The sequence below is a fragment of the Aythya marila genome, assembly GCF_965140915.1.
Source record: "Aythya marila genome assembly, chromosome: 20".
NCBI lineage: Eukaryota > Metazoa > Chordata > Aves > Anseriformes > Anatidae > Aythya > Aythya marila.
The window spans coordinates 5,145,405-5,173,242 of NC_139061.1; the positions used below are offsets into that span (position 1 = coordinate 5,145,405).

General features: G+C 53.5%; 3 protein-coding genes across 3 annotated transcripts; 2 read left to right on the forward strand and 1 right to left on the reverse strand.

Moving 5' to 3' along the window:
• Positions 1-551: 551 nt before the first annotated feature.
• MDH2 (malate dehydrogenase 2) lies at positions 552-9,692 on the reverse strand. The gene is made up of 9 exons (XM_082776347.1): positions 9,563-9,692; positions 7,321-7,489; positions 6,130-6,213; positions 5,056-5,165; positions 4,448-4,573; positions 3,719-3,796; positions 2,433-2,532; positions 1,852-2,003; positions 552-857 (listed from the first exon to the last, which is right to left on the reverse strand). Exons 1-9 carry the CDS (start codon positions 9,632-9,634, stop codon positions 726-728), a joined length of 1,023 nt encoding a protein of 340 aa, XP_082632473.1. The 5' UTR covers positions 9,635-9,692; the 3' UTR covers positions 552-725.
• Positions 9,693-9,866: 174 nt separating this feature from the next.
• On the forward strand, positions 9,867-20,079 carry STYXL1 (serine/threonine/tyrosine interacting like 1). Its single transcript, XM_082776348.1, is given in 9 exon segments — positions 9,867-9,975; positions 10,715-10,776; positions 11,218-11,349; positions 11,574-11,610; positions 12,543-12,688; positions 14,056-14,201; positions 15,269-15,360; positions 17,137-17,246; positions 19,383-20,079. Coding segments are annotated over 9 exon segments (960 nt in total). The 5' UTR covers positions 9,867-9,872; the 3' UTR covers positions 19,515-20,079.
• Positions 20,080-20,456: 377 nt separating this feature from the next.
• TMEM120A (transmembrane protein 120A) lies at positions 20,457-27,764 on the forward strand. Its single transcript, XM_082776042.1, has 12 exons — positions 20,457-20,611; positions 21,861-21,979; positions 22,417-22,533; positions 23,126-23,185; positions 23,804-23,899; positions 23,995-24,084; positions 24,499-24,564; positions 25,061-25,122; positions 25,307-25,399; positions 25,804-25,868; positions 26,386-26,454; positions 26,536-27,764. Exons 1-12 carry the CDS (start codon positions 20,537-20,539, stop codon positions 26,647-26,649), a joined length of 1,026 nt encoding a protein of 341 aa, XP_082632168.1. The 5' UTR covers positions 20,457-20,536; the 3' UTR covers positions 26,650-27,764.
• The last annotated feature ends 74 nt before the right edge of the window (positions 27,765-27,838 follow it).

Consider the following 27,838-nt stretch of genomic DNA (forward strand, 5'->3'; position numbering starts at 1 on the left):
GCGACGCAGGGAACGTCCTTCCCAGGTTACAGGTGGGGTGGCCGCAAGCAGTTGCTGTTGCAGCACGGTGCTGGCATCACTGAGTTTCTCTGGTTGGGTTTTCAGATAAAAACTTGCTTCAGGGGTGTGAAATGCCAACCTTGACTTCAAAGGTAGCTTCTTTTGCAGCTTTCAGAGACCAGGGGAAGTATATAAGGAGGTCTGAGGACTGGTGGAAGCTTTGTAAGCTGGCCACCTCCCCTGGCTCCATCACCTCAGTCCACAGAGCAGTGTTACCTAGTCAGATCTCATGATTTGGGGAAGAAATACGGGACTATTTTAAATACTAAATACAACTTTAAGCTTCCTTAACAACCCTGAAGTGCCCATCACTGTCAGGCTGCATTATCACCTCTCCTTCTGCAGAGAACAGCTGAGCCCCTTCCCTGGGATGTCTCTCACAAAATCCAGCAATTAGTTCACCCGTTTTAAGAGGCTGATTTCTGGTAACACTTCAGAGACCTGCAGCTTCTACCTTCAGAAGACAGAAACAACAGGACAACTCCAGCTGGTACGCTGAAAAAAATGAGGCCATTTTATTGATGATTAGACTCTGCTTTGACAACAATCATTACACTGGTACAGACAGACTTCAGTCAAAACCTGAGCTTTGAACCAGAAGTTGTAAAGTGACATGATGCCTTAATAAATTAAGGAAGTTGGAATTCCTCCCCGTCATCAACGCTTCACTTGAAGTTCTTCGCAAAATCTTCTCCTTTTTTAATAGAAGCCTTCAGCTCCGACATGGCCTCAGCAACCATCTTCTCTTCAAAGGGGGTGATCTTGCCGATACCCAGGTTCTTCTCAATGCCATTTTTCTGAGGGAAAGAGGATTTAAGGATTAACCATTCATTCAGTGACCTAGAGAGCAACTTAACAGCCCTGATTACTTACTGCCCAACTGAGATGGAGACCCAGCCTAGGACCTCTGACACTTTTACCGTCTGCAAACCTTGTGCTTCCTTGCAAGGCTGTGAGGCTTTTTGCTATCTGTAGCGACTTCTACAGCCTTCACAAACTTCTCATTCACTTTTCTTGTTGGGGTGTGAAACGTGAAGCTAGCCCCTCGGCTCCTTCCAGGGGAGACTGATACCCACTGCTCCTTTGTGCCTTCTCCTGCCCTCAGAACCACCGTTCAGCTCTCCTCTGTGTACACCCTTCATTTGCCACTGGCTTGCAATCCAAAACTGCTTCAGAGTTGCACTCCTGGGTTTCCAATATCTCATGCATACATCCAAATGCTCCCCCCTTAATCCTCCTCTACATCCATTCCTTCTCCAGCTACCACCCAAAACAACGTACACCATCCCTGGCATCCAGCAGCCATGTCACTGCTTTCACTCTGCCCACGGGGTTAGAATAACATTGCTTTTGGGACCTCTACTGAACTTGGAAGGAAATCTATTAATCCTAATCCACACAGTGCTTCCCCACATGCCTCCATTTCTGAGTAATTTCCTTGTAGCAGATCGAGCTAAGGAGACCAGATTGCTGATTCTCCTTAACCACATGAAAGCTCTTCATAACTGGGCACCAACTTGGGGCACACATGACCTCTTAAGAAAGGTCTGAATCGCTGGTTACTCAGTGAGCTGCAGTCTGAGAGCAGAGAAAAGCAGCAGCAAACATCCAAACATGGGATATGTGCTTACCCGCAATACCCAAATACCCAAGAACTCTTAAACATACGTTCAGCTGTTATCTAGTGATACTCAGCACTGGACTGAATTGAAATCACTGAGTAAAAAACACAAAATCTAAAGACTGCATCAGGAACTGGTGTTTCTAAGCCCCACCGCGTGAAGCACATACTCCCAGCAGCAGAGGTGTAGAGAAGTAGGGGCTCTCTGTCTCTTCCGACCGCACAAAGGAACATTCGATAACCCCTTCCTTTCCGTTCATGGCATCCACCAGGGAGAACACAAAGCGAGCTCCGGCGTAGGCCATAGACAAGGTAGCAGATCCTGTAAGAGTTGAACCATTTTTAGAACAGATCACATTTAAATTCAGTACTTGGTTTAGTATCAAAGGCTTCCACGCTGCTATGCTTACAGAGCTGCAGCGTCACTGGCTTCAAGCTCACAGCCAGTTTGAGAAGGCAGAAGCCACCTGCTATGCAGTTCACCAGATTTACAGGAGGAAAGAGCTTAATTAGAGAAGATGATTTTTGAAGTCACACACGTTCAGGGATCCAGTACTGTTTGGTCTTCCCTACATGCTGAGCTACTTCTAGTGCCACAGCTCAGGCAGTCACTGACGTGGGAGAGCAGCTAGGATTGCAATCAGCAGTTCCTATTTCTGCCTCGCAGTTGTAAATAAGATTAAACCAAAGAGGACTGCGTCCATTCAGCTGGACGACAAGAATTACTTGGAAGCTGTAGCCAAGAACCAACCTGCTCCTGCTTTAGCCTTGACAACTTCAGTGCCAGCTTCTTGAATCCTCCCTGTAAGCTTTTCCAGCTGATCCTGAGGGAAGTCCACTTTTGGTGTGCACTGGATTAGAAAAAATAAATTAGCATCAAATATCAGCACCCCTCCAGCACGAGGCCACCCACGTGATACTTCTCCTACCACTACAGTCGTTACCAACAGTTCTCAGATGGGAAAAATCAGCTACCCCAGCTCCCAGATGGTGTGACAGACTGGCCAGCAGCTGCAGGCATTCACCAAGGCTTCTGGTTGCTGCAAGAACTCTAACAGTACGCTAGTCATGCCTAGTGTGCTCAGAGACAAACTGCAGCTTGATGGCAAAGCCAGGGCTGGCCATGCTCACTTGCTACCATCTAGTCCTTTGCCCTAGACAGGTGCCCTCCAAGCATGTAACAGCCCTTAGAGGGGGGAAAAACAAGCCACCTTATAAATATTTGGGTCACTGTGGCATTATGGAAGTCTAGAGCCTTATGGAGGATCCCGTCTGCAAGAGGTATTTAAGAAGTCAGTGAACCTTCACACACAGCTACCCAGGTCTGCTAAGCACAGCTGGGGCTGCCCTGACTGCCTCTAGCGAAAGCACCCGCTCAGCATTCAGCTTTATTCCCTAAGACCGTCCTTCTGTGAAGGGCACTTTATTCCTCGCTGAGAGCAGAGCTTTTTGCCCTTTCTCCACTGGCTGCTTTTGGCCATCTCCTAGCAGTCTCCTCACAAATCTGCAGCCTGCTTTAGAGCTGCATTTCACTCTGCATTAGACACGTGAAGGGAGCCTCCCTCTGACAACCGGTCATTTCTGAAGCAATCTCCCCACACAAGATGAGCTGTGCCTCCTCGTTTCAACACTGGCTGTTGAAGGAGGGTTTCTAGTCCACCACGGCAAAAGCAGTTTAATTTTTCTGCTGTAGCAAAGCATTCATACCATACAACTGCCATCAAAAAAGTGACAAAAGAAAACACTGCCAAGATATCTGAACACCCACACTACCCCTCAGTTCTTATTCCAGAACTGCTCTAGGGAAAAAAAGAGTGCTGCTATTTAAGCCACCCAGAGGAGCTCAGATTTAGCTCTTTACCTTCGAGTAGCTTGCACTTCATCTCGGAATAAAATGAGCCACAGCCGAGACAGTCTTCCCTACTCATGTATCTCAGCACGCCACATGCCATCACAAAGGCACTTCACATCAGCTGTAACTCAGTGAGGAGGAACACCACGCAGCACAACGCCACACGCAGCAGTTACGTGACTTACCTGAGAGATCAGAGGGATGATGGTCTTCCCTGCATGGCCACCGATGACTGGAACACTTACTCGAGCTGGATCTAAACCCTAGGGGAAACATGAAGTTTTCCAGATTCTGAGACACAGGAACGAGAAAAACATTTAAAGCCACCACACTTTTTCTTCCCTCTGTATCTGAACACATCCACAAACCCCCACGAGACATAGAGGAGAAGTTTCAGAGGCAGCTACGCTCCATGGACAAAGCCAGATGTACACAGTTAGCTCCAGGTTATTCACTCTGACAACTTCAGGCAGTACAGAGCAACACTGATGCAAGATAAACAGCAGCAAAGATCCAAACCCCACCAGGGCTATTAAGAGCAGTGAAACTGCTGCACCTCCTGACACCCCACAGAATATCCTGTAACGGGCAGCACAGTATGACTTGGGAAGATATACTACAATTCAACCCCCTCCTCTGGTTGCACCAGCAGGGCTGAAAATGCCAAGAGAATTAAGGCAAACATGCAGCTCGCTCACAGGGGAGAGCTATGAAAGGAAAGGTCAAAGCCTCTCAAACTACATTTTGCAAGAAACCCTATCCCTGGGCTCCTCTAGAGAGTGGGAACAGGGAATCGTTGCTTCCAGCTCTAGCTCCACATAAAGCTGAGCTGCTTTAGCTCTGTGCAGGGATTTTAGAGGCATTTTTGGTAGATCTGATGACAGAAGCACACAGCACCCCTCTCTACGACGTACCTTTAGTTCAGCCACAAAGGTATTTGCTCTGACGATGTCCAGTGTTGTAACACCGAAGATTCTGTTGGGATTGTACACACCGTGCTTCTTGAAGACTTCTGAAGTTATTGGGATGGTTGAATTTACCTGCAAGCAAAAACAGGCAAACGTTCATTAGAACCAGGCTAATAACAAAGCCAATTCGTGAACTGAACAGGCCAGTAAATAAACAGTGCATCTCCACGTCAGCTCTAGCCAATTACTTCAATTCCTAATAGGAAGAGCAATTTACAGTCAGGCCAAAACTAGCGTATTTTAAATAACCACTAAGGCAGTAACTTGTTCATTCATGTTACAAAGGCTCCTCCCTTCCTGAGCTGTTCTATTGCAGCTAACACAACAGTATGGACTATTAACCACAGTCAAACAGAAGCTGAGATATCAAGCGCTTTTATATCTAAGTTTAATCTGATTTTGATATAAAAGCCAGGCTTTTATTTTTTTCCCCTACAAATACTTTATAGACCTTAAAGATACTGCTCCAAACTAACAGCAGCTCACAGATTACTCCAGTGTTCTCGGTTTGGATTTTCTTGTCTGCATTTTGAAGGTCTCCAGGAAATGCTTACCGGGTTAGAGATAACACAGATCATGGCTTCTGGACAGTGCTTCGCACAGGCAGATGTCAAAGTAGCAACAATGCTAGCGTTGGTGTTGAACAGGTCATCGCGGGTCATACCTAGAACACACCCAGCAGAGTATTTTAAGTTACCCACAGCCTATTCACTAAAGGGCAGGCTACCCAATCAGAGTGTCCTGCCCTGGACAGCGATATGCCAGCTTCAGCTCCTGGTTTCATGTATCAATAGAAAGCTCCCCTGCTGCAATAAGGAACTGGCTCCAAAGGTAACCCACTGATAAAAGCTACCTGCCCTTCCAGACAGATCAGCGTTTTTCAGCAGCGACCGGCCCGGCTGCCAGCTCTCAGGCTGCCCTTCAGCCGGAGGTGGTCCATCACCCTGCAGACCTGCATCAGTACCGGGGTGCTCAGAGCAACCTAATGGCTCCTTGGGTGAACTCTCCTCCCCTCTGAAGTCACCTCCACAACTACAGCTCGAATGCTAACTGCTCTCTGCAAAATACTGCTAGATGCAGAAATGGCAACCTCTGTTTCTGCTGCAGCATCCACTTTAACCATGAAAAATGCACAGTGAGGATGAACAAGAAATTAAAGTCTAGGCTTTTGTAGCATTCCCAATAGGGTACTAAAAACAAGAGTGGAAATGGAACGAATCAGGGATATGAGGAAGACTTAAGAGCATTCGTTTGGAGATGCTTGGAGAAGTTACCACACAATTAATGCAGAACAAATGGATTATTATTATTCTGCTGAGAAAGGAAACAAAGAACCAGTTGTTGAACATGGTAATGCTCTGGGCAACAAATCCTATAGGAGGTTCAGGATCACTTGCAGTGCAATGTCTTTGCTCCTCACTCTTATGCAAGAACCCCAGAAATCAGTGTTTGTCCCTGTTTTACAAGTGACAAAGGCTAACTGAGGTGCCTGACACCACACCAAGCTCTAGGGCAGCGTCATTACCAGCCCACTCCCATCCCAACCAACAAGGGAAGCGCCGTGAAGCACCAGCCCCTTGAACAGAAGTACTGCAGAGACACAGCAGCGAAGCCCTGGAAGAACATACCTGGCTTTCTGGGGACTCCGGCAGGAATAACTACAACATCGCAGCCCTTCAAACATTCTGGCAACTGCTCAGGTCCCAGGAAGCCTGGAATGGAAAACATTCAGATGTTATGGTTTTGTCAGTAAGTATCTGACAGCTTGAAGTACAAAATTATACCTAAAGGCACCCAATTCTGATTTTAATTTACCCTTCAATTCAGACTCACACTGAGAAGCAAAGCAGTGAGGTTATGGGTGGACCCAATTTCATGTTTTATCTTCACTGTTTCAAAACTCAAGGAGTAGGAGTGGTGGGAACCTCTGTCTGTGTGAAAACAGGGCCTTCCCACTGCATATACGCAACGCACACTGTCCTAAAAGCTGGGCTGGGCACTACAGCCAGTGCTCCCAGAATACAGAGTCACAGAATGGTTTGTGTTGGAAGGGACCTAAAAGATCACCCAGCTCCAGCCCCTGCTATGAGCGGGACACCTCCCACCAGCCCAGGCTGTCCCCAGCCCCATCCAGCCTGGCCTTGGGCACTGCCAGGGCTGGGGCAGCCACAGCTCCTCTGGGCAGCCTGGGCCAGGGCCTCACCACCCTCTGAGTGAAGAATTTCCTCCTTAGATCTAATCTAAATCTCCCCTCTTTTAGTTTAAAGCCATTCCCCCTTGCCCTGTCCCTACATTCCTGACAGAATCCCTCCCCAGCTGTCCCGCAGCCCCCTTTAGGCCCTGGCAGGCCACTGTGAGGTCTCCCCAGAGCCTTCCCTTCTCCAGGCTGAGCACCCCCAGCTCCCTCAGCCTGGCTCTGTAGGGGAGGTGCTCCAGCCTCTGAGCATCCTCGTGGCCTCCTCTGGCCTTGCTCTAACAGCTCCCTGTCCTTGTGCTGGAGGCAGGTCTCAAAAGAGCAGAGCAGAGGGGGAGGAGACAGGCACACCCAAGTAAAATGTCACCTTTTAGTGACACACAGGTCATGGAGGCACCCAGAGAGCATCAGTCCATTTGTAGACAAACTTTCAAATCCAATGCTCGTTTTTTTTCCTCTCGGTATGACTTTACTGGATATTTCCTGCCAGTTATTATGAATTCCCCTCCAACAGCGCAACCAGGAGCTAGTCCCATCTCCACACACATCCATCTAATCAACGGAGCCCTAATTAGCCTTGCAGCAGGCTTAGGCTCCCACGAGGGGCGGCAGCAGCCCCACAAACCTTTGACGGTCGCCCTCGTCTCAATGTGGCTGAGGTCAGCTGCGACGCCGGGGGTGTGAGCGATGTCGTAGAGGCTGAGCCTGCTCACCAGCGGGCTGTTCTTCAGGAGGAGGGACAGCGGCTGCCCAATCCCTCCCGACGCCCCCAGCACTGCCACCTTGGCATTGTTCTGAGGAAAAAAACGAGAGAAAAGCACTGAGATGTTTTGCTAGTGGCTGCAGAAGCGACCCCGGGGATTTCACCACGCTTTCTTTGCTTTTCGTTCTGTTTCCCAACTTCTTATCGAGCACTACGCAAATTGGATTGCCTAAGCACACAAAGGGATCATCGTAACACCTTCCCAAGGACTTCTGAGCTTCCCTGCTCGGACACATCAGCTGCAGATGTTCTTTGGGATCTGCAGTTGAGGTAGGAGCGAGGCCAGGCAGAGCAACCAGAGGATCAGCTCTCCTCAGCTGCAGGCTTCTGAGAACATTAAGGGACCAAATCCCAGCTTTGGTCAAATGCGTGAAGTAAAATCAACCCTGCTTTGTTGCCCTGGTGAACCAATTTTACTCAAATGTGTTCTCTGGAAGAAAGTGATTTCTTTAAAGACTCCCTCCCATTGTGAAATTAGAGGAAAGCTCCTTTAAAAGAGAGAGGAACTGTAAAATGGGATGTTCTGATACACTTGGTGAGGACCACAGGCTCCTGCAGACGGAACGTGCTGACAGAATGATTGGTGACGTTCTGCATCACGTTGTCTTACCAGATAAAGCCCTAACTGCTTTAAGGCCCCGCATGAACAGCTTAATTATTATGCTCTGACAAGAAATAATCCGCCCAGAAGCTAATCAATTTCGGCTTAGCTCAACGTCCTTGCTACTGCAAGAAATGCAATTTAGCAAAAAAAACTCTTTGAGGGAAAGCAAAGTCTAGCATTAATCAGTGCTGTGCCCCATATTTATGGCTGGGCTGATGCCATTAAGTCAAAATTCATTGCAATTAAACGCGATTCCTAATAATTACACAGTTCTCTCTTGTAGGGCATATCTTTATGGCTCCGATAGCCCTTCTGTCACACGGCACTGCAGAGCTGTCTCCTTTCCATGGCAGAGGTCTCCCCACCTCCCCAGCACCCAGCCCTTCCTGCCACCAGGAGCCCCAAATCAGAACATCCCCAGCTGGAAGGGGCCCGCAAGGACCTGCGGGTCCAACTCCTGGCTCTGCACAGCACCACCCAAAAATCAGACCGTGTGTCTGAGAGCGTTGTGTGAACTCTCCTTCAGCTCAGGGATACCATGTATTAAAGGTTTACTGCTAAAGCTGCAGCTGCCACCCTAGTGCTCAGCGCACTGAGAGCTGGGGCACGCACTGAGGAGGGGAAGGGAGCAGTGCAGAGCCTGGCACCTCTCCCCGCACACCCTCACTGACAGGCTCACCCAGCGCTCAGACACCGAGCACCCACTGTGAGGGGGGCCAGCTGCAAGCTCCCCATCCGGGAGGCACACGGGGACAGCCCGCACTGTGCAGGGTCAGGCTGAGGCTCCCAGCTCCCTCACATCACCCCTGGGCTGAGCCCCACAACCTGCTCCCAGCTCCCTGTCCACCACCGTTACCCCTGGGACAAGCCCCACCAGCTGCCCCCAGCTGCCTCTCCATCACCCCTGGGCACCCCCTACCACCTCCCAGCTCTCCCCCATCCCCATCTCCACCCCAGCCGATCCCTACAACCTGCTCCCTGCTCCCTCCCCATCACCCCCAGACACCCCCTGCCGCCTCCCCCTGACAGGACCCTGCTCCCCCATCACCCCCAGTCTCCCCCCCACCACCTCCCCTGCCTGTGCCCAGCTCCCAACTCCCCCCCATCACCTCCTCCTGACAGGATACACCTCCCAACTCCCCCCCATCACCCCCACTCACCCCCCCACACCTCCCCTCAGCTCCCTGCCCCCCCCATCACCCCCAGTCCTCCCTCACCCCCTCCCCCTTGCCAGGACCACCTCCAGCTCCCTCTCCATCACCCCCCCACCACCTCCCCTGCCTGTACCCACCTCCCTGCCCCCCCCATCACCCCCATCACCCCCAAAACCCCCCCCACTCCCCACCCCCATCCCCCCCCACCTCCCCTGACAGGACCCAGCCCCCCCCACTAGGCCCATCTCCCCCTCCACCCCCCCCCACGCCCTCCCACCCCCCTCCCCGCATCCCCTCGCTCCCCCCCTCGTCCCCCCCCATCCCTCCCCGTCCCCCCAGCACCCACGGGCCCGGAGGTGGCCAACCCTCGGCGCAGGGCGGCGGCGGCAGCGGCGGGGCGGGCGAGACGGGGCAGCATGGCGGCGGCAGCGGCGGCGGCGACTCCAACGACCTCCACAGCGCCGCCTCTCGCGAGACTTCCGCCCCTCCCGCCGCCAGCTCTCGCGAGACTTCCCCGCCCTCACCCCCCATTCCACCCGGCCGCCGCGGCGAGGAAGCATCGCGAGGTTTCGGCGCGTGACGTCACCCCCTAGCAACCGGCTGGGAGGCGTTGCCGTGGCAACGGGCGGAGCGCGGCCTGGTGCGCGCGGGGAGCCATGGCGGGGGTGCTGCTGTGGGAGCCCGGCCGCCTCTACAACGCCCTCCAGCAGCAGCGCCGCCTGCCCCGCCTGGCCGAGCACAACTACCTCAGCCTGCTGGGTGAGGACGCCCACGGGCAGGAGCTGCGCGGGCTCACGGGGCTCGTGAAGGCGCAGGGAGGGCTCCTACGGATCGCCGAGGCCTTGCTTGAGGGGTGTTTGACTCGCCGTGAGGCAGGGCGGCTCTGCTGTCGTTCTTCATGCAGAGTGGAAAGCGGCTGCGTGTGGCACTTGGCCCCACAGGGAGAGTAAAATATAAATGAGGAGGTTTTCTGCCTGCATAAATCCTGGGTGCTGCTTCAGCTCCATCCCATGTCCAGCTCCCCGCTCCCTGACCCCTGCATCCCCCTCCCCTGCTCCCAGCGGTGCTGGCAGGCAGACGAGAGGTGCTGGCCATCGCACAAAGCATCGTGATAAGTGTTTGTGTCCTTTGGGGTGACCAGAGCCCACAGATGGTGCCACACACTGCACCTTTCGGTCAGGGGATCAGATTGGGAGCAGGATGGGGGCCCTGCCGTGTGCCCTCCTCAGGAGGTGCTGGAGGGCACAGCACCACGCTCAGGGCAGTTCCGGGGCTGTTGGCATTGCCTGGTGTTGCTCATACTTACAATCACATCAGTGTTGGGGGTTGTTTATCCATGTGTAAAGTCTCAGTTTATAAGAAGCAGAGTCTTTCTCTTGCTGACATTGGTGCCTGAATTCCCACTGACTGAATTAGAAGTAGGATTCTACCTTAAAAGCATCAAATAAACCAATTGCTCCACCTTGGTTATCTTTTTTTTTTTTTTTTTTTTTTCCAGATGCCCGTACTCAGCGCGAGTACAACGAGAGCCACATTGTTACAGCACGCAAGATTGAACAGGTGAGGAAGGATTGCAGTTTGTGTAAATAATCTCTGCATTTAGCAATTAGCAGTACATGAAATGGGCTTAAAAAACAAGGGAGTTGTCCTCGCCTCTCCCCTGCCTCCTTCAGCCATGCTCCAGTTCTGCCGCTGGGGGGATGTGTTCTGTCACACACAAGAGCTGGCTTCAGTAGCCCAGAGGATTGGCACGCTGAGGCTGTGTATCAGGAAAATGTTGCACAAGGACTGACATATTGCAGGCTTGTCTCACAAAGGACAGTGCTGACATCTTTACCACTGCAGCAGATGAAGCAATCTGGAGCAGTCTGCATGATTTCTGAATTCTACCTGGGTCTTTCAGCGTAAAGTGCAGACGTAGCCCCAATCCCTTCTCCTTGTGTTGATGCCACAAGAAAAGCGTGGAGCTGTGCTCCTGATAGAATTCTGTGATTTTGTCAGAGCCCTACAGGGGAGTACCTGGTGCCGGATGCAGAGGAGCTTGCGTGTGTCAAATACTGCGTGGTGTATGACTGCGAGACCAGCTCTTTAGACTTGTCTGACGATGAGGAAGAGGAGAAAGAAAAAGGTACCTGTGACTCATGTCAGTGAAGATCTCACTGCAGGACAGGTATTCTTCCCACTCCTCATTACTTTAGTGAGCTTCCTGGCAGGCCTGCTTTCCTATCTGTAGACTGATCCCTCTGAAGTTGTTGCTTGAAAGGAATTGTTCTTTTAAATTATTCTTATTTTTTCACATCTCACTGAAATTGAGCTTGTCCAACGATTGCCTTTCAGGGAGCAGTGGTTCTTCAGAGACTGAAAACACTGACTCAAGCTCCTTATGTTCACAGAGTGAGTATTTCCTTCTCTGAGGGTTACGAAACCTTCACATTATCACATTGAAGAAGACGTAGCTTTAACGCGGGTGCTGAGGTAATGGAGTTCACTGAAAAGTGTGAAAAGCTGGAAACTTCTCCCTGTAATTGTTCAGGCTTCTTTGAACCACGGAAATGTATAGTTGCAACACATCCTCTAGCCAGGAGTGCTGCTCTGTGCAGAACCACTTCTTTACATTTGTTTGGCTCCAACTAGCTTTATAAAGGCTACTGCAGTTTTAGCAAAGACTACATCTAGCCCATACCCCAATTTTTAAGAAAAAAATCTGGGAGCGTAAGCAGAACGGACAAAGCAAGCATTCAGAAATACTTGGTGATGGGACATGAGCATGGAAGGTGTGAAGAGTCAGCAGCAGGTTTCTGTTGCACTCATCTGTTTCTAAAGCAGGCAGAGCTAGAGGCGACCTGGATGGATCCGGGGGAAGAAGGAGGGGGCAAAACCATCTCTCATGTGATTTGCTTCGCTGAGGGAGTGTTTGAAACGCTTGGGAAGAATGTGTTTAAGACACCTCTTTCACTTTCCTTTGCCAGCTGTAGAAAAGGGTCTCCATGCAACTAAAATTACTAGATTTATACTAATAATGCTTTGCTATTATGGGAACTTATTACAAGCATTTCCCAAAGAATAATGGGGAGAGAATAAAAACTTTAATTGGACTTGCGAAAGAAAACAGGAGAGGAATAGGACTAGAGGTGAGCAGCAGCTTGTTACTGACCTGCAGCAACAGTTAAATAAATAATAAGTCTGGCTTTTAACACGGCTTTCTCCAGACCATTAGATGAAATGAAAAGGAGTTTGCTGGTGGTGCCAGAGGGCCAGATTTAACCCCCAGGGCTGTTGGAGGCACACTAAACCTGCTCCAGCAAATAGCTTTTTGATCTCATTAGATGCTGAGGAAGGAACTGCCGTCCGACACGCCAGAAGCTTGCAGCATTTCACCCGCCATCCCGTGCTGGTCCTGAGGGGAGGATACAAGCGGTTTTCAGCTTGCTATCATTTTCTGAGGACTCAGAAGATACTGTGGATGCCTCAGGTGAGACTAGGCCAATTTGCAAGTAAAAGACACGAGCATTCGTATTCATCTGATGATAGCTAATGAATAGCTAAGTGGTGCTGTAAGCCTGCTATCAGAGTAATTTCAAACAAAGGAATTAAATGTAATTTAAATTACTGCTCTTCCCCTGAGTGTCACCACAAATTCTTTTGCAGCCACACTGTCTTTTTTTTTTCCTCTCCTATTGCGTGAAAGCTAGCTCATGGAAACAGCCAAGGAAGCCTCCTCTGATAACCCCAAAACTGGCCTACTGGCGAGCGCAGATAACTAAACAAACAGTAGCAAACAATGAAATAAGGCAGGCTCCTCTTTAATCTCTTTTATATGAGGTTATCTGAGATGTTACACAGTAAGTGTTTCCAGACAGAGGTGCAACTATCAAGCCCTGTATTTCATGCCTATAAAGCTTTTTGTCTGGAAGGGTCACAAGGCAAATGTTGGAGCATTGCTTCAATAGGCCCAGAAAGAAAGGAGCCATCCACTGGAACACTGGTACCCTGATTGTTTGGTTTCACCTGCAAACATTGATCTGTTTAACTTCGGAGAAACAATTGTCCTATTTTCACATCTAGGACAGGACCTGCAGCAGGGCAGATTTAGAGGGCACTGTACAGCAACATCCTTTGTGTCCGATTCCTACAACTTCACATCTGCTTCACACAAAGCAGCCCACGACACAGTGTTAACCTTGCGGGATGCTACAGCACAGAAAATGAATTCACTGTGCTCCTTTGTGAGGGGTAGCAAACTGCTAAACTCCCCCAGCAGATTCAGCTGGACACAGAATTACCTCCTCAGCTCAGTTTAAGCTGTTGCTCTCTGATGCTTTAAGCTGTTGAGCTGCAGTTTTGTTCTGATGCAGCATTACAGAGTATAGGTTATGGATGTAGAAGCACTGCTGCCTACTTCTATATTTTTGCTCTCAGCCTTTTGGCAGCACAGAGCCAAAATCTCTGTGGACTTGTGCTGTGCCACGACGTTGCACCTGCAGCTCTGCAGGTGGCAGATGACTTCAGTTGGCCTTGTGAACAATAACCGGGGAAAACATCAAATGAATCCGTTATGCTGTGGTTCCTCCAGACATTGCAAAGAATATATTCTTCCCCCTGTTTGGTTAGGATTTGTTTCAAGTAATGCCACAATGACAGTGTTTTTGTTAATTATTCTCACTAAATCTAGCAAGACTTCCATATTTCAGAATGTCCGGGTGATTGAATGCATCATTACATTCAAATGTGTCATGGGCTGCTGACTAAGTGTGTGTTCATTTCTCTACGTGACTTCTGTTTAAGGAGCTAAAAGAGCAAATATGCTCTGAACTGAACCCACGGCTTCTCTCCTTGCAGGAACTAGACAACTTCCAGCTGTACCCTGTAGAAATACTGCCTGCAAAGTTATACATGGGCAATTTCAAGCAGGCCTGTGACCAACAGATTCAGAAGGATTTGAAGATCAAAGCTCAAGTCAATATTTCTGAGCAGCCTGCTACACTGTAAGTTTTCAGGGTGTATTCTCACTGATGTCTGTGCCTGTGAGGTGGCACAGCATCACAGCAGCAAGTGCCTATAAACTTCCAAGGAAACCTCTGCTTTTTCACTGCAGATTTGGGTGCTATTTCATGCTCAGTTTTGTGATCTCACTTGCATAGCAAGAGTTTGCACAGCAGCAATGCGTTCCTGTAGCCATTTACTGTGACATGGATGGATTGGGTGAGAGGACTGGGAGGTCCTCGGCACTTGCAGTCTGTTACATGCCACATCCTTCAGGTAGAACCTACACCACTGAGTAGCCTTCTGAGCAAAATCTTACAAAAATCTTACAAACACATCAGTGTAAAAGCTAAATCATTGATGTTTCACATTGTTCATCTTCCTTCCTTGCCTGCTTCTGTCCATGACCACTCAGCTCAGTCAGGCCGTGCTGGAAATGTCATTTCATCCAATGAAAAATCCAGTGGCATTTCTCAGGGTCTTGGCCAAAGCAAAGTAAGCAACAAGTCCAGTTACTTACCTCAGGACACGTGTACCAGCAGGCATTTCTCCTGCCTCTGGTTTCAGAAGACATCAAAGGTCTCTGCACCCTGTGTGATCTCCCCATGCCATCTGTGTGATGTGCTTTCACATTTCAGAAATGCCTCACCAGTGTTTTGTGCCATTAGTTCTCTGAGCTGAGTTCTCTGAGCTTCTAGAAGCGGGAGGATGCTGTCACAGAAAACCACATGAAGTGAATCATGGAGCCCTGTTGACATAACTGCTAACGTGCATGCTGCGAAGGCACTCTTGCTTTCAGTTCATCTGTTTTCATTTAGCTCTCAGATAAGGGAGGCTGTAGGATAAAGTTAAGGCATCAATGCTGATACCACATGGAATGGAAAATCAGTAATTAAGCTGGTTCTGTATTACGTGTGCCTCAGTGTCTTACCATAACAATCCCTTATTGTAGTGTTAATGATGAAAAACTCACACATGTAACAGCAAACAAAATTATCAGCTTGCCTCCAACAATTTTCCCCCACAGTTGCTTTGTTGGCCCATGTAATGCTGCGTGCTCTTTTTACAGGTTTGCAGAAGACAAATATCTCCATATATCTGTTCCAGATTCACTCGAAGCAAATCTTTTTTCTTCCTTTCCCACCATTTGTCATTTCATAGGTGAGTTGTTCCTGATCTGGAATTCCTGAGCCCTTGTTCACTCTGAGATATTAAGTGGGAGTGACTGCAATTGACTCCAGCAGGAAGCTCAAACGGGAGGGTCGTAATCTTTCAAGATCTCAGCATACTCCCAAGCCAGCCCACACCCTAATGTACACCAGAGCTGTCTCAGTAACCAGCCTGACACAGAGAGGAGATTTTAGAGGGCATCTGACACTGATGTTCCTGACAGAGAGTACTCGCTTTATAGAACACCTCACTGTGATAGCAGTGAGCTTTCCACTAGGTGTGAGAAGGCTTTGGGATGGGATGTCTGTGAGGGCTTCACAGGATCCCCTCCTATTCCTTTGTTTTTAAATACAACTGTTTGACTCACCAGCCCGAATCTTCAACCACCAGAGCTTTATTTGAGCAGGAGTGTGATGCCCATTGGAAAACTTACCATGAGACGCTCTCAACCCTTGGGGTTTGCTGTGCAGACTCACTGTAGGGCCTAGGGAAACTTTCAGGTTGGACAACATAAACCTGCCTTCAGCTGATTGTATCAGAAAGGGCAAAGAAAAACATACCAGCTCAGTACCTGCGGCAGCACGGCAGGCATAGTTCCTGCAGCTTCATCCCATGATGGTGTCCACCTGCGTCGTTGTCTTGTATTGCACCTACAAAACGGCATCTGCCTCAGACCGAGGCCCTGCTGTGCTAAGTGCCATACAGACACAGGAGCAAAGGACCACCCTGTCCCCACAGAACTTGTAATGCAAGTACAAAGTCAGAAATAACAATTGGACACAAAGAAACAAGGAAGTGAAAACGGAGGATATAATCCTGTAGTCCTAACCTGAATTTCATGACTTGCATGCATTGAAATCCAAACGCTGATATCCACTTACTTGTCTTGCATTTTGCCCCGTTTTTTTACCCAGCCTGGAAGAGTGCTTGGAAGAAAGAAAAAACAAAACAAAACAAAACAAAACAAAAAAAAACTTTTGTCAACAGCAGAACAGGCTTTGCCCTACAAATTCTAGAGCACAGTTGCTGATATTCCAAAAACACGTCATGCTGTCTACTCTGGAGAGGGAGGGAAAGAATTAAAAGGTTTCTTAATAAATTACTAAATTATAGAAACAGGTAGCAGAGTTGATGTGGTTAGTAGTGAATGACAGCATCCTCAAGTCAAATTGGCTTGGCTTCTGTAGGAAATGAGTTTGCTGGCCTTACAAATTTTTACTGCAAAGCATACACAAGAGAAAAACAGCACCCTAACTGCCATGCACGTGCTTCCCACTGGTGATCCCCATGGAGGGATAAGGGATTTGAAGTCCAAGTCCCTGCCAGTTTGAGAGCCAATTCCTCCAACTTGAGTGGACAACAGTGAGGTTTGCATTCAACAGACGTTTTGTTAGCTTTAAACCTACCTGGAAGAGTTTTGAGTTGCTGGTGTGATGCTGACCACAGCTGCTTGGTCCTGGTGGGCCACTTTTCGTCACAGTCACCTGCTAAAAAGGTGACACTGATCTGTCACGAAGCATTGACTGATCATTGTAATTTGATTCTAGTCCTCAAAAAAGCCACTTTTTAACTCAGTGCGGTTTTAAGAAAGGCAAATGGTTACAGAAACAAAAGCTGGCAGTGCCCATCTGTTCCTATCAGGGTTCATGACAGTTCCTGTCGCTCAGGCTAGCTGCCTGTCAGTTTTCACTGAATTAGAGCTTGACTTTACAACTGGAATTTTGATTTCCCCGATCACTAATCTGTGATTGGCATTTCTTTACTCAGATGCTCAGCTGGATCTCGGAGCAGTGCTGGTGTTCTCCACCCTGGGGATAAGCCGGAGCAGCACAGTCACCATGGCCTATCTTATGCATTCCCACCAGTTTTCCCTGAAGGTACATCACTGTCATTCTTCCCACAGATACTGGCTGGGTCTGCAGTTTATTTCTGTTCCTGAAGCCTCATCGCTGTGTTAACAAGAAAGAAATTATCTGTGCATTCATGCAGACTATCCACCTAACAATGTAAGAGATTCTCTTACATTAGTTGTATCTTGTACCTTTAAGGAGGTGGCTTAGGTGCGATTTTGGATCTCTGAGCTCTTACCTGGCACCTGTGATATTCTTGTATTTCCCTACTTAACGACAGGGCTATAAAAATAAAGCAGATTACAGATCTTAGCTCTTCCACTCTCCTGGATCTGAGAAAAAGAGTGTCTGGAAGCTACCAGACTTAATCCCATCTCTTAATGCCAGGTGGTTACAGGGACGTTCACACCCCGGAGCTTGCAGAGCTCTGATTTACCGCTGGGCTCATCAGCACTGACTTCTGAAACCTTGTTATATTTCCCCAGAAGCAATCCCCTCCCACAGACACCACTGTAAAGAAATCTGGAACGGGATAACACTAGCCTGGGAGGGACACCCAGGTGAAAAGGATGGTACATTCTGTTCCAGAGCTCTGAATAACATGAAAAATAAGGAATGAAGGCTGAGAATGACCCTGTGGCGTGGTGAGACTGGCAGCCTCTCCCCAGATGTCAGCCCTTTATCCCTTTGGGTACAAAACACGGGCACTGTGCTGCTGTAGGCACCAGCTCGTGCTGCCTGCTTGGCACAGAGCAGCCTTTTTCCCATGAGAACTGAAAGGTTTCTCCTTAAAAGTCTTGTCTTTGTTTGTAAAGCGTGACCTCCTTTGGGAGCCTGAAAGGATTGATTCAAGCTTCACTGGAGCTGGGTCTGTATCTAATCATTTAATTGATTTTGTGCAAACATTTGCAACATAAGAGGAAATCTCTTACCATCGGTGTGTGCCAAAGGGTAATTTCGGGTTGAGTGTGCCAGCTGGGCAGCAGACACTATTTGGTCTCTGCTAGTAATGCTGGGTGTGATTGCCCCGGCACATCGATAACCATTCCCTTGCTGTTTTCCCCTGCATGCCAAACTGCCAGAGACGTTTGTGATGGCAGAGCAAAAGTCCAAGCTGATCCTTGCAGTTTCTCCCAGTTGGTATCAACAGGTTGGTCTCAGCGTTTTGCTGAGCGCCGTGGTGTCCTGCAGCTGGCCTGGGCAAAGCCTTCCTGGGGGATTTTCCTGGCAGACAAGTTTGTTTCACGCAGACTAAAGCTACACAACAGATTTCTGTGTGATCCTTCACCCAATCTGGGCAGAGATCTGTGAAAATTTCCAGAGACATTGCAAAAGAAACACAGATTTGGGATGTGTGGCCCCTTAGTCTATTAGGAATCAATCTGAGTAGATCTGTGGGGTTCAGGGGAACTACAGACACACATACCATGGGCAGAGGAGTAAATATTGGAAGATGAGGTTCAGAACCTGCAGAATTGCTGAGATTAGAAAAAAGCAAACCAATGGAGCACTATCTTGTGACCTTTGGTCTCGTTACAATTAAGCAATCCTCTGATTGCTGGGGGGAATCAGCAGGAAGATGAGCACTACTGGGTAAACCCCAGGACGTAGCTGAGCAAAGCAGAGTAATGCTGGCGGATTTGCCCTCTGTGTAGCAGAGTTCCTAGCTGATTACACGGAACTAACAAATCATTAAGATGGCTGTAATTAACGTGGTGGGATAACTGGAGCTTAATAGCTGCTCTGCCACACCAGGTCACGCCAGTTCAGAAATGTGCAAACCTTGGTTTCTTGCCTGTAAATAGCTAATACTTCACTGCTTCGCTTATCACCCATGGAAGAAATGGCTTTTTAGAGCAGAAAATCCAGGACTGCACTGCTCTGTCAGTGTAAACAATACAAGAAACACACCAGCTAATGAAAGAAGCATGAGCTATCCTCATAGCCAGGAAAGCCGGGTATAAAGATGAAAGGCTTCTCTGAAGTTCACATCTGGATCCGTTATGTCCTTGCTTTGGTAGCCAAAGTCTTATCTGCCAAAGTCTATCACGGGCAGTAAATACAAAGCTGTTTTGTTCACAAATGTAGCTGCTTAGCGTAACTACAATAAATTATTTTTCAGCTCAAACTTCTAAGGCTTCTTTGCTTTCTTTCTACTTCCAGAAAGCTTGGGACCACGTTCTGAAATGCAAAGAGAACATGAGACCGCACCGGGGCTTTGTGAAACAGCTTTCAGACTGGGAGGCCCACATCTATGGGACCACGATCACAGACATCTCCGAACCAAACTACTGACAGCACAGGGAACACCCAGCAGGGGAAGACGCTTCCCTGTCCGCACCACCATCTGTCCCGTAGGTAGAAGGTTAATGGAAAGCAGTTGAAAAAGCTCTTAACATAATGGAATTCCTTCATCTTTAGCTCTTATCATACTGGGTGAAGTTTTGGAGCCGTTAGGGGAGCGTGCCTGTCACTGAAGGTGGTGGTTTGGGGAAGGCGAGGCCTGCAGGATGTGACCCGTTCAGCACCACTTGCCTCCTCTGTGAGCCAGCGGGTTTATGGCCACGTTATCGCCTCCTGCCCCAGCTACGGGGAAGTCATCAGTGCTCTCTCTGAAAAGGCAAATTCAGAATTTGACTGCACCTGGTCCCAGCCCGGGGAGACGAGGGCAGAACCTCCCCATGTCAGGAGCTCCCCTGTTCCGTAAGAGTCTCTGCAGACCCTGGCAGGCACCGGACCCTCACCCTCTGGTTTTGGCTGGCAGGCAGGACCCTGCTTCACCCCAGATCCAGCGACCTGACCTTGCCTGGCAGCCACTTTCGAGTCCCTGGTAATACAGGACCACGCCAGCCGTGCTGCCCCTCTGCCCTGCAGCACTCTGACTCCTTCCACGGACACCACAAAATAAAAACCCTACACAAAAACCCTCCAGGGCTCTCCCTGCACTCCTCGCTAAGCATTTATCACCGCGTGGCTCGGGGTGCTCCCCCCCGGTGCTCCCCCACCCTCTCCCTGCCCTTCCCCATCCTCCCCTAACCCCCAGCATCGTTGGGGTGGGAGCTCCACCCGTTACCCCCGTTACCCCCGGTGCGAACCCAAACACCCCAAACCGAGACCGGGGCTGCTCGGGGGAGGCCGGGTGCCGGCAGCCCCCCTCCGGGTCCCCCCCCCCGGTGCCGGTCCCGCCTCTCCCGGCTCGGGGCGTGCCCGGAAGACGGCGGCAGCGCCGGGCCCGGTGCCTGGCGGCCTCCAGCCTCGCTCCTTCTCCTCCTCCGCTGTTTTCCCTGCCGGCCTCCAGCCTCCGCTGCCTCTCCGCCATGGCCAGCGGCGCCTCGGCCGCCGACTGCCTGCGGGAATGGGAAGAGCTGCAGGAGGGCTACCAGCGCATCCAGGTACCGCCGGGCACCGAGCACTGCCTCCGGGGCTCCCCGCTGCACCCCCGTTGTGCCCAAAAGGTTCAGGACCCCCCCCCTTTAACACCCCCCTCCCCATGGCTCCGTGCCCCCTCTGCTCCGCCAAACCTCCCCGGAGAGGAGTGTGGGCAGGGCAGGGGCTGGCACCTCCTGCTCGACCCCCCCTCCCGGCCGGCCCCGGTTCCCTTTTCCCCTCCTTCCTTCCCCCCGGCTGTTGCAGGCGGCTGTGCCCAGATCTGGGGCAAGGGAGGCTTTGAGAAACCCGCTCTTGCTCCACAGGGGCTGTGGGGACAGCCTGGTGCCGGCCCTGGGGATGTGACAGCTCCATCCTATAGCCCCCAGCCCCCCCGGCCTGGCACGATCTCTCCAGCAGCCCCCATGGAGCGCGGTGGTCCCGGGGTGGTGGGGAGCAGCAGGACCCAGGCCTGAAGCTCTTTAGGAGCGGGGGGCACCCACAGCAGTGGGTCCTGGCTACCTGAGAGCAGCAGGAGCAAGGAAAAGGTGTTTGTTGAGCACAAACGTGCTGCCGGGACATAAATCACTGCTGGGGGAGCGGGGAGCATCTGGGATCTGTCCCCCCCCCCCTGCTGCGGCCACGCCGCTCGCCCCAGGAGGGAGACTGAGGTATTTCCCTCCTCTGTGCCTTGCTTTCACCTTTCCCTGCTGGGAAGGGCTTTGACAGCTGCTGATAAAGTGCTTGATAAGAAGCGCAGAGCCCGAAACGCGTCCGCACCAAGGTCTAGTCCAAGGGTTGTCGCCAGCAGCGTGGAATTCTTTGGAGGTGGTGGTGCCGGGGCTGCCCGCGGCCGGGTTAAGGTTGTTTTTCAGCTGACTGGGACAAGGAGCATTGACACAGCGCGGCTCTCTCCTTTCCTGTCTAAATATAGCAGAAGAATGGCATCTAGCGTTACCCAGGTGCTGTTGGGTGACAGCGGCACGTGGGGCCCTGCAGCCGGCCCCACCACGAGCCCTCCCGGAGCAGGGGCTCCCTCCAACATCCCAGGGCAGGACCCAGGGGGCCTGGCCCAAACCACGGGCACCTGGGGTGACAGCAGCAGCAAAGCCACCTCTGTGCCCCCCACAGCAGTGTTTGAATCACAACCCCTTGGCTGCAGCTGGGGGTTCTGCTGAAATAACAGAGCCTGCCCAGTTTCTCCATGGGGGCATCAGGCACCCTGTGCCCTCCTAGAGCAGGTATCTGGAGCGTGCTGCTCTCTCTCGTGCCCAGGATAACCACAAGCTGTACAAGCAGAAGCTGGAGGAGCTAACCAAGCTGCAGGACGGGATCTCCAGCTCCATCGCACGGCAGAAGAAGCGGCTGAAGGAGCTGTCCTTGTCCCTCAAAAAGTAAGCTGGCGTCCTGAGACAGCCGGGGAGGAGAGAGCCATGAGGACGGGGCTACTGCACGCGCTCCCAGCTCTCCCCAGTGCAAACGTTAAAAAGTGCTGTTGAGGTCTGGCTGTACCCAGGCAGGTTTTTTCCTCGGCTTTCCCTTCCCCAGTTGTGCCCTGGCTGCAGTTGGGAGCTTGGGCTGCCTGCCTGGTGGTGGGAAGAGCTGGGAAGAGCTGCTGCCCCCTCCCTTTCACCCCTGCTGCCTTCCCTCCAGCAACCCCCAAAAAACTCCCACAGGGGCTCTCCGTGCAGCTGGAGGTGCTGTCTCCCCTCCCGTGTGTCCTTCCCGTCCTTGGGGTGTCCTTGTCCGAGACACAGCCTCACATCACACCAACCCGTGCTGGGCTGTGACCGAGGCTTCCCTGCTGCCAGCGCCTGCCTTTCCTCCCCAGATGCAAGGCCCACGCGAGTCCCGAGCAGCAGGAGTCCATCCAGGAGACCCAGAGCCTCATCAAAGAGCGGCAGAACGTCTTCTTCGAGATGGAGGCCTATCTGCCAAAGAAGAACGGGTAAGAGGTGCCTCACAGTCCCTTTGCCAGAGGGATTTGGGACAGCCGGGCTCTGCAGGTACCAGGGTCCTCCCGGGGCCGATCCTCTCCCTGCCAGAGGGGCTCCTGGGGGAGGCAGAGGGCTGGGAGGTGGCTGCTGCCCTTGGAAGCTGTCCCCAGGGCCGGATCCTTCACCTCCACCCCTGGAGGGAACCTTAGGGCCCTTTTTGGGGTGACAAAAACCTTCGATGTGCAGCACAAGCCCCCGGCAGCTGTAACACCACAAGGCACGACCCTGCTGTCGCCCTGCCCTTGGCTGCAGCCGCCTCGCTGCCCCAGGACGCCTGGGACAGAGCCAGCCCCGGCCTCCCTGGGCCCTGCCACCACCTTCCCCTGCCCTTGAACCCCTGGCCAGCACCCGCTGGGTGCCAACAGAGGGGGTGGCTCTGCCCTCGGCCACCCCCCTGCCACCCTCGGGGTGGGATGCCAGCACCACGCATGCCTCCTGGCTGGAAAACATCTCGTGTGCCCCTTCCCAGCTGTCACCATGCACGGGACGGGGACAGGGAGGTGACAGCCAGCCCTGGGCTGAGCCTCTGCTCTCTCTCTCCAGGTTGTACCTGAGTCTGGTGCTTGGGAACGTCAACGTCACGCTGCTCAGCAAGCAGGCTAAGTACGGCCCCTGTGTCACGGCGGGCGTGTGCCTCGGGGGGGGATTTGGGAGCCCCTCGTCACAAGGAAGCCGTAAATCTTCCCCCGGGCACGTGGCTGCCTTGGCCCACCTCGTGCAGATTCCGTCCCTGCTCTGTTCAGTTCTTCCTTTCCTAGAACTGGCCCTTGGGCTCTGCTCAGCTCCCGGGGCCGGGCTGGGACAGACCGTTCGGATCTGCCACCAGCACTGTGCCAGAGTTTCCCCCACGTCAGGGACTTCCAGGAGGGACAGAGTCATGGCCAGCCCCCTCCTCTTCCCCTGGGGAAACGCCGGGCTTGGCCCTCAGCCCCCACACGCAGGGAGGTGCTGAGCAGAGAGCCCAGACCCCATCCAGTTCCATCAGCTCCCCCAAAAATGCTGACCAGACCCCGATCTGCCCGGCTCCCCTGGGAGCTCCCCTGCTCACCAGTGTGAGCGCAGCGTGGTTTGCTCTCTCAGAAGTGCCCGGGGACAGGGATTTCCCTTCACACCTCCGTGAGGTTCCCAGCAGAGCAGCGCTTTTGCCCGGCCGGGCAGGACGGGAGGGGAGGACGCAGACTGGCAGCAGCCACCTTGCTCCAAGCTTGTGCTTCCCCGCAGGTTTGCCTACAAAGACGAGTACGAGAAGTTCAAGCTCTACCTCACCATCATCTTGCTCATCGTGTCCTTCTCCTGTCGGTTCCTCCTCAACTCCAGGTGAGCCTGGGCTGGGTGCTGGGCGTCCTGCAGCCGCTGCTGCTCGGTGCCTGAGCCCCGCTGCTGCCCTCTGACACCGCTCTGCTGCACCCCAGGGTGACAGACGCCGTCTTCAACTTCCTCCTGGTGTGGTACTACTGCACCCTCACCATCCGGGAGAGCATCCTGATTAACAATGGATCCAAGTGAGTCCCTGGGGGCTCAGGGAGGGCAGCCGGGAGGGGGGCGTGCAGCCACCTGGTCCCCCCCTGTGGGGCCACGGTGCAGCTCAGCGCTTCCCAAGGGAGCAGCTGATGCCTCCTACTCAGGGCGTGTAGCAAACCCTGGTAATTAGCCGCACGAGCTGGCTTTAGGAGGCAGCTGCTGGCGTGGGAGGGATGAACTCACCGTGTGGAGGTGGCAGGGAAGCCGGAGCAGCCCCCGAGTGCCACCTGGACTGGAGGCGCTGGGTCCCCGCTCCTCACGTGGCCACCCCGTGGCCATCCCTGCTCCTTGCCTTGCCCTGGGAGCCAGAGGGTGGCTGGCACGTGGCTGGCTCTGCCTTCCTGGGCTGTGCTTGGATCTTGACTCCTGACCCCTGGCCTGTGTCTGCCTTCCAGAATCAAGGGCTGGTGGGTGTTCCACCACTACGTCTCCACGTTCCTGTCGGGCGTCATGCTGACTTGGTAAGCCTTCATCCCCTCAGCTCCTGGGGGTAGGGACCTCAGCCTGCCCGCTGATGGGGCCTTGGCCCTACAAGCTCTGACCCGTAGCTCTATTCCTGCTCCACGGACGTTGAGATCTAACGGGCAGCTCCACGCAGCCCTCACTGGGCCCAAGTGCTCCAAAGAGCAGCAGCCAGCAGCACCCAGCGGGGCAGGCAGCACCGCTCGGGGCTCCAGGTTGGGAAATGCGACCCCAAAGTGTTGCAATCCTCCTCCAGGGGCTGCTGCAGTGTTTTCCTGACCCCTGCACCAGCCTCCCCACTGCTGGCTCCCCAGGCCGGACACTTTCACGCTGCAAGCACTGTTCTACAAGGCACTAACACGGGGGAGCTGTGCTGGGGTACCTGAGCTGGAGAGGCCCCTGTTTTGGTGGCAGCAGTGGCAGCCGTGGGGCAGGCAGGGCTGAAGGCATCTCCTCGCAGCCCCGCACGCCCCAGCCAGCATCCTCTCTCCTCAGGCCGGACGGGCTGATGTACCAGATGTTCAGGAACCAGTTCCTCTCCTTCTCCATGTACCAGAGTAAGTGCTGCCAGGCCTGCTGGGCTCGTGACACGTAGAGAACTTACTGCGGTTGCTCACAGCTCTCAGCTCTCCTGGGTTTTCCCTTGGCTTTTCTCTTTTTTTTGGCCTCCCCGGGGCGAGGAAGGTCTCAGGGCGGGGACGATGCTGGTGCCTCCTGCCCTCACCCGCCCTGTCCTTGCAGGCTTTGTTCAGTTCCTCCAGTACTACTACCAGAGCGGCTGCTTGTACCGGCTCCGAGCGCTGGGCGAGAGGCACAACATGGATCTCACTGTGGGTAAGCCAGGATTCCCCTTGCTGCTTGTCCCAGAGCTGCTGTCACCGCTGCTCCCAGGCCCACAGCTTCTGGCAGCCTCCCTCCCAGTACGACTGGTGCTAGGCTAAGTGGGAGCTGTGGTTCCTGTTAGCAGCAATCTAGACGGCGGCCTCTGCAGCCCGGGGAGCTCGCTGTGAGGGTGGTCCCACGAGAGGAGCTTCCTCCAGAGGCCCCACTGACCCCAGGGCTAGGAAAACCTGCCTGAGACCTCCCTGCACGCACAAGTGCCCGTGGGGAGGCTGCGTGAGCCTTCGGGGCCTCAGTGAGGGACGTGGCCACCGAACCTCCCTGCCCCTGAGCTCAGGAGCTTGGCTCCACGCGGCCCCGTAACGAGCATGCTCTCAGCAAACCTTCATCCTCTGCAGAGGGCTTCCAGTCCTGGATGTGGCGAGGCCTCACGTTCCTGCTCCCCTTCCTCTTCTTCGGGCAGGTGAGTGCGCACCGATCCTCGCGGGGACCTGCAGGAGGCCAGAGCCTCAGGGGGGGCTGAGTCTTAGCACATTCCTGCTGTGCCCTGCAGAGGCTGAGCCTTTCCTTTTCCCTCCGAAGCACCACCTCCACTGCCTGGCTAGCGAGGTGGGGCAGCTGTGCCAAGCGCTCGAGCGATGTGCAAAGTACAGCAGCGGGGCTGGCTCTGCCAACCCTCCCCAAACCCTGCTGAGTGTCAGCTCTTGAGCTGCTGCACGAGGGCCAGTTCCTCCTTGACTCGGTCAGGCTGATGGCTGAAAAAGCAGTGGGCTGGTGGGGGGCTTGCTGCAGGGCTCCAGAAGGTGGCAGGGAAGGGGGAAAATGTCCCAGCTGGGTCCCCTGGGGGCTGAGCGCTGTGATCCCGGTGCGGTGCCGGGGCAGGCTGGCCTCATGCAAGGCTTGTGCCTGGAGGAGGTGTTGGGATAAGCAGCAGCACGGGGCTGAGCCTTGGAAAAGCCCTGAGCCTCCTGTCTCTGCAGTTCTGGCAGCTGTACAACGCCGTCACGCTCTTCAGGATGCTCCAGCACCCGGAGTGCAAGGAGTGGCAGGTAAGGGGGGGCTCCAGCAGCTGCCTGGGGAGGGGGCGTCTGCGCCAGGCACGTTCCTCTGCTGACCCCTGCCTCCCGCAGGTCCTCATGTGCGGCCTCCCCTTCTTCATCCTCTTCCTGGGGAACTTCTTCACCACCCTCCGCGTCGTCCACCAGAAGTTTCAGAACCAGAACAAAGACACCAAGCGGGACTGAAGAGGGGCGCAGCGGGGGCCAGGACTGTTTGTTTCTCCCCGCTGGCTCCGTCCTCCGTTCCCAGCTCCTCGCCTCGACGCCGTCCGGACGTGTCTCTCCCCGTTCCGTGGGACAGAGCTCGGGGGCTGCTCGTGAATAGAAGCGTTGGCTGCGGTGCTGGAGCTGTGCCCGTGTCGCTCACCTGGCAGCAGGAGCACCCTGCACCTCTGTCCTGCCTGCCTTCCTCCCCCGGGAGGAGCAGGGGGGTTCGGGACAGCCGCTGCCCTCCTCTCTGCCCTGAAGACAGTCACAGGAATGGTTCTGGGGTGGAGCCCGACTCTTCCTCACCCTGCTGCAGGCAGGGAGCAGCCTGGGGCACCCAGCTCGCATCAGCACCCTTTGGGATGGGGCTGGGTGTGAGGCTGGCCCTGTCCCCAGCCCTGCAGCCGGGGCAGCTCCTGGTGCTGAAGGCAGAGGCCAGCAGGGAGCAGTCGCTGCCCCTGCAGCCCCCTGGGCTTGTTGGGGGCCGTGCAGACAGCCTGATTTCCAGCATGGGCTGCCCCCGGTTCCTCCTCGCTGCAGGGGGGGCTGAGCTGGGGCAGGGGAAGGGGTGGGAGCACCGCGAGGCTGCCCCAGGCTTTACTCGAGCTGTGTGAGCAGCACCCTGGGCTCGCATCTCTGCGGGATGCACGTGCAGAAATAATAAAGGGAAGGCGCTGCCTCGCTCTGCTGGGGTCGTGGCACAGTTTGCAGGCTCTGCCCTGCACTTGGGGCCTGGCTGGCTGCGGAAGGAAGGTGGTGGGGGGGGAGGAAACCCATCCCCAGCTGCCCCCACACCAGCATGGGGTGCGCTGGGGCTGGGAGGGCCGAGCAGAGCAGCCCCGTGCCACCGGAGCAGGGACACCCCGGGCAGGATCCAGCGTCCCCAAAGCCCGGTACTACTGCAGGGAACTCCTGAAATGCAGGAAACCAAAGAGCATTTCCAGTGCAGCCGTGTCTCCGTCCCGAGCCGCCTGCTGAGCACCGCTGCTGTCCTCACCTCCCTGCCTGCGCCTGGCACCTCGGGGAGGAGCTGCCCCGAGCCTCCTGCCGGCTGATCCCACGGCTGCTGCCTCTTCCCCGGGTCCCCTCCACGCAGGGAAGGCTGCGAGGCTGCTCCTGCCTCTCTGCCTCCTTGGGCTGAGCAGGGGGTGCAGGGGAGGGCAGGAAG